The sequence below is a fragment of the Solanum dulcamara genome, chromosome 7, assembly GCF_947179165.1.
Source record: "Solanum dulcamara chromosome 7, daSolDulc1.2, whole genome shotgun sequence".
Taxonomy (NCBI): Eukaryota; Viridiplantae; Streptophyta; class Magnoliopsida; order Solanales; family Solanaceae; genus Solanum; species Solanum dulcamara.
The window spans coordinates 13,262,258-13,268,496 of record NC_077243.1 but is presented as its reverse complement, the minus strand read 5'-3'; the positions used below and the strand labels follow the sequence as shown (position 1 = coordinate 13,268,496).

The 6,239-nt window shown below is 31.6% G+C and overlaps 1 protein-coding gene across 1 annotated transcript; it reads right to left on the bottom strand.

Annotated features, from left to right (window-relative positions):
• Window positions 1–804: 804 nt before the first annotated feature.
• LOC129895235 (trans-resveratrol di-O-methyltransferase-like) lies at window positions 805–2,442 on the bottom strand. Its single transcript, XM_055970919.1, has 2 exons — window positions 1,595–2,442; window positions 805–1,266 (listed from the first exon to the last, which is right to left on the bottom strand). The coding sequence occupies exons 1-2, from the start codon at window positions 2,342–2,344 to the stop codon at window positions 964–966; spliced, it is 1,053 nt and encodes a 350-aa protein (XP_055826894.1). The 5' UTR covers window positions 2,345–2,442; the 3' UTR covers window positions 805–963.
• Window positions 2,443–6,239: the final 3,797 nt, after the last annotated feature.

Below are 6,239 nucleotides of genomic sequence, written 5' to 3'. Positions count from 1 at the left end.
GTGTATTAAAGTATGTGATAAATAAATTATCCATGAATAAAACTTGTATTATATGAGTTTTATAAATTATTCTCGCTAATATATATTAAAATTGTATTATACTTGTATTATAATTATAAGTATTCAGTAAAAAAAAATATTATTATTATAAATAGTAAATATTTTCTTAAGATAGTACATTTATAAATTTCACTAGTTTTCCTTAAATTTCCTTGTGGCCTTCTCGGTACGGAGTCTGCTAAAAGTTTGGGCTGGTTATCGGCTGATTTATACAAATTTTCTCTTTCTAAAGGTCACCATTTAAACTTTGTTTCTATTTTAACAAGTCTGTATATTATTACCTTTAAAAGATTATTTCTCTTTCGGTTTACTGTCTATTCATATATTGTTCAACGGTATAGAAAAAAAATATTAAATCATTTTTTCATAAAATTTTTAATTTTTCCCTAAAGAAATCTTTAGACCATGATATAAAAGATCATAAATTACAATAAAATAAAAAGAGGTTCATTCACTAAATAGCTATCTCCAAAAGAAAAAAACCGGCAAAGATTTCTGTAAAATTTCAAACTCCATTTTCTTAATTAGCTTAGACTCCATAAAAGAAGAGTTGAATTGCAAGGTTGTTGTGGTCTGGTTCCAATACCAGGCACCAACAATCAATCATCATAAAAGTTGCAATCATAAGTCAGACGGAAAAATTTATCATATTATAGACATATTTGAATGATGATTTATACCCTGCTATGAAATAGAAATTTTATGAAATATAACGAAGTCTCCTTTGTTATTGTTACCACATAAAAAAGAACAATGTTCATACTAACCTTCACAAGGGTGAACACTCACAAGATTTCTCTGCTTTCTAATATTACCTTATTCTAAAAGTTCAAAATGCATGCTTCACTCACCTCATCATTATATTTGACTAGGTCTATGTTTATTTGGACTTGTTGTATTATATTAAGGGTAAACCTCAATAACAGACCTTAATCCCAAGATAGGACTAATCTTGTAGTCACTAAAACCAGCATCAGAGAATAGTTTTGCCCACTCTTGTTGATTTCTTTCTCTACCAGAAACATGAACCATCATGAGTACATCTGAGAACAATTGAGTTTCAAATGATTTGTCATCTCCTTTCTGGTTATCAACCACAATGTCAATGACAATCACCTTTCCTCCATTCTCTTTACTTGGAATTGCTTCTTTACATTTCTTCAATATTTTAACACAGTCTTCGTCGCTCCAGTCATGTAATATCCACTGCTTGTCATCAAAGCATAAATTTCATTAAACACAAAAATAAGACAAGTTGAAGAAAAGGTTATACAAGAGGTTCAATCCGTCTAAAAGTCTAAACTAGTTGAGTCATGATCCATTTGTTTATTTGACTTACCAAGTTGAACTTAAAGTGTGACTCATCAAATTATCGAGTAATAACGGGTCAAATAGTGCAAACCCACGGGTAAAATTGCAATTCAAACCCAAATATAGAAAATCAAACTATTATCATGATCATTTGATTACTTTTGACGCAAGCAAATTATGAATGAATTAAATGATGGATAACTACGTTAGTTCCGATTTATACCTTTAGTAAAACTGCATCAGCAGAAGGAACGGACTTAAACATGTCTCCGCCGATATAGCTCAGGTTGTTGCCCCCCTCCAAGCCTTCAACTACATGGGGCAGATCGAAAACAGAGCACTTCAACTCTGGAAATGCATTAGAAATAGCTTTAGCCACAGTTCCAGTGCCGCCTCCAACGTCTATCAACGATTTCAACCCTTCAAAAACTCCCTTACCATTTTTAATCAACACACTCATGATCAATCGGGCATCACTACCCATGGCTTCGTTAAATAAACGGTTAAGCCTTGGTTCATCCCCTGCATATTCAAACAACGGCTTCCCATGAGCAGTCGCGAACGGGGTAGAGTCCCTGTTCTTGAACCATTCACCGAGTGAGTGCCAAGGATTCATTAAAATTGGATCCAATTGTGCTTGCACAAACGGGGCTAGACTCAACGGCTCATTTTTAAGTAGAAGACGCGAAGTTGGTGTAAGTAAATAACCATCTTCTCCTTGAATAAAAAAGCCAGCATGAATTAAAATACGCATGAGACGATAAATACAATCCTGACCTTTGGATTTGTTGATAGGGAGAGCATTCACTAAATCGGATAGGGTCATGGCTCGGCCATGGCTATGGATGATATCCGGAATTTCGAGCTGAATTGCACATTTGAGAGACATAGAATTGATGTAGCTGAATACATGGTTCGCTATGTGTGCTTGAGCGGCAAGGACTTCACTAGTTTCGTCTTTGGACAATGACATATTTGTGAGATTGTTTCTTTGAGATGTGGTGTTTGTGATTATGAAATCTATATTTATAAGATGAATTAGAGGACAAGTGATAAATAAGATACCATATTTAGAAGAAATGAGGAGATTCACTATACATAAATTTGATTTATTAAGATATGGTAACTATTGTCATATATCAAATTCTTTGAGTTCATCTATTGGAAAGTTATTTATATTAAATGATTTTTCTTCCAGATATGAAATGTTGTCTTGGTATATCATTCACACTTACCAAAATTTTCCACTACATTTATTATTATATTTAATCTTCCTAATTTTACATGATTAAAGACGATTTTAATTTGCATCTGCTTAGGATCATTAATAAAAGGAAAATAAATAAATAAGTTAGGTCAGCCCATTAAAAATTGGATTGATTTGTAACTCAAATTGACTCATGAGAAATTTTGTCAAAATATTTTTAAAAAACTTTTTTTTTTTTTTGACATGTTATATATAGCAATAATAAATTTTTTAATTAGGTACTAGTTACTTTGAAAGAACAAATAAAACAATTAAAACTTAGTAAAAATTGGATTGAGTTAAGTCTTGACCTATTTTATGACTCATTACCCAACCCGTTTTGACCCAAGCAAATCTGACTTGGATTGAATCTTAACCTGTTTATTGTCTTAACCCACTATGATCCGCTTAAATTTAATTCAACCCGTCCAATTATCACCTCTAATCTAAACTTATAACTTGATCATTTTATCAACTTGGTTGAGCTAAAAAAAATATAATTTTCATTATACGAAAAAGTGAAACAATGTTATTGTACTATCTTCATTTAATAGGTTCTTTCTAGCCCTGTGTGAATCACCGTCATAACTGCCTTACCAAAGGATGCGTCCCAAACTATAGTTAGGAGATTCATTATCATATCCCCATTGTTTTTTTTTTTCGTAAAAAAAAAGAAGCAAAATAGTAATTTTTACTCGTATAAATTTTGAAAAACTCAAGCTTAATTCTATTAACTTTTTATTTGTATAGCAGTATAAACATGTGATTATATATTATTTTCCTCTTTTTCATTTTTGTGTTATTTATATTTAGTGGAATCCACAGGCTTCTCTTCGCAAAATCTCCCCTCTACCCTAAACATAAATGTCAAACATGAAGAGTACACCGCGAACCTAAGTTGATCTCAAGACACAAACAACATTTTAATCCTCTGAATTGATCAGGATCAAAAGCTAAGATTATTTCTCAAAATTAGGGGAGGAAGTTTGATTTTTAAACCCGTAAATAATTTTCACCTTTTTTTTTAAGTAAACTTTACCTAAATCCCATAATGGAAAAGTTTAATTACTATACATCCCTCATTGTATCAAAATTACCCGATATCCCCTTTTTTTTCAACTTTTCTGATACATTATATTTGTATCTGATACATCAATTAACCAATCAGTAATTAATGAAGATCATCTATTTATGGATAGTATCTTAATATAAGGGATGATTGGTTCTTCAAATCAATTAGTAAACTAATTAATGGGATTAATTTGGTTAAAAAAAGAACGGTTGTGCAGTTGAAGATTTAAGCCAAAAAAACAGAGCAGAAAAACAAACCAACTTCGTTTCCATTTTTTTTCCAGTTTGGGTTATGTATCTGATAGATCAGTTATGTATATGATACATCAATTGTTAAAAAAAACAATTGTTATGTCCATGAAGATTCAAGCCAAAAAACATAGCGTCGTCTCGAATGAAAAAAACAAAGCATCAATTCATACCGAAGTTGATTTCAATTAATTTTCAACTTTTGCTGATACATAAGTTATGTATCTGATACATAACTTTAGCTATAGAATAGTTAATGCACATAAGCTATTTATGGATAAAAGATTGGCTCTTTATATCAATTACTGATCTATTAAAGAAGACGACAGTTATGTAGATGAATTTTGAAGTCAAAAGTCAGAGCATCGACTACAAGGAAAACAACAGAGCATCAATTCAAAGAAAACTTCGCGTTTCATCAATTAATCGATATGAATATCCCGATACTACTGAGACATTCTGGAGTTTGGCAATCCGATATTACTTATGAACAATACAAAAGTGATGGAATCGTTGTCGGTGACAATGTATCTTACTCAAATTTAAAAGCAGCAATCGCTGCTGAATTGAGTGTGAATGAATCAGAGAAAGAAATTGAAATCCGATACATAGTTGAAGGTAACTCGTCGCCAATATATATTCGTAATGATATGGGTGTTAATCTTTACATAGAGTTGAAGAAGAAAGAGCCTGGTTTCGTGAATTATCCCCTGTGCATATCAAGCTTTGATATAAAAAGATGTGAGATAAAATCATTCGACAGTACATCTGGAGCAATCGTTTGTGCCGAATCAAATGCGAATGAGTTCCATAATTTTGGTTTAGAAGAATCTGGTAAAGTTGCAAGTTGTTATATAGCAGAATTGGAGTTGACGAACTACATAGATGATACAAATGGTGCGGAAGTAAAGGAGAATCAATTCTATAAGGATAAAGCAACTCTAGTTGATGTAATGGCCAAATACAAAATCAATAATGAATTTAATTTCAAGGTTAAAAGATCCGACAGTAAAAGGTATGCGCATATTATGCATTTGAAAATTTTAATGTTGGATAGTATCCAACAGTATGTATCAGATACATATTACTGTGTGTATCTGATACATTCTTAAAGTAAAATAATTTTTTATGTCATGATACATCAAAACTACATTTCTGCATCTGGAAATTTTGATGTTGGATACTATCCAACAGTATGTATCAGATACATATTACTGTGTGTATCTGATACATTCTTAAAATAAAATAATTTTTCGTGTCATGATACATCAAATCTCCATTTCTGCATTTGGAAATTTTGATGTTGGATAGTATCCAACAGTATGTATCAGATACATATTACTGTTTGTATCTGATACATTCTTAAAATAAAATAATTTTTCATGTTATGATACATCAAAACTCGATTTCTGCATTTGGAAATTTTGATGTTGGATAGTATCCAACAGTATGTATCAGATACATATTACTGTCTTTGCATGATACATTCTTAAAATAAAATAATATTTCATGTCATGATACATCAAAACTACATTCCTGTAACTCAGTCAAAAAATGATAATAATGCTGTCAGTATGTATCAGGTTCATAATACTCTATGTATCAGATGTTTTTTTTTAACAATACATACAAAGAAGCATGTATCAAGTACATGGGTTGACACACTTCCTATCAGTATGTCACTGTATTTGTTGATATTATAAATGAAAAAATATTGATATGATACATGCCATTTTTTTAATACAAATGCAGTTATGTGATAGTATGCCTTTCAGAAGGATGTTGTTGGAGAATGAAAGCTTCATGTTGGAAAAAAACGGATATATTCAAAGTTAGATATTTCAATAGTGAACATTCATGTGCACTGAGAGATAGGATTTTCAACAAAGTTCATGCTACAAAGGCTTTTGTTAGTGCATTCACAGCCCCTAAATTGGTTAATCATAAGAGAATTGTCACCCCTAATGATATACGAGAGGATATTAAATCAGCATATGGAATTGATATTACCTATCAACAGGCATGGCGTTCAAAAGAGCATGCTTTGCAGATGTTAAGGGGAAAATCTGCTGATGGATATAGACAGCTGCCTGTATATATACATATTCTAAAAACCGTATATCCAAATTCGTATATAAGTATGCACAAGTCATCAACTGATGAATTCATGTATTTGTTCATAGCGTTAAGGCCTTTGATGAGGGGGTTTCAGTTTTGTCGACCAGTAGTTGTTGTTGACGGTGCACATCTTGATGGACCTTATAAAGGGACGTTTGTATCAGCTAGCACACTTGATGGGGCA

Coding starts and splice junctions, on each gene's coding strand:
- LOC129895235 (XM_055970919.1), bottom strand. CDS start 2,344: ATGTCATTGTCCAAAGACGAAACTAGTGAAGTCCTTGCCGCTCAAGCA. Junction 1,267..1,594: donor CTGATGCAGTTTTACTAAAG/GTATAAATCGGA, acceptor GATGACAAGCAG/TGGATATTACATGACTGGAG.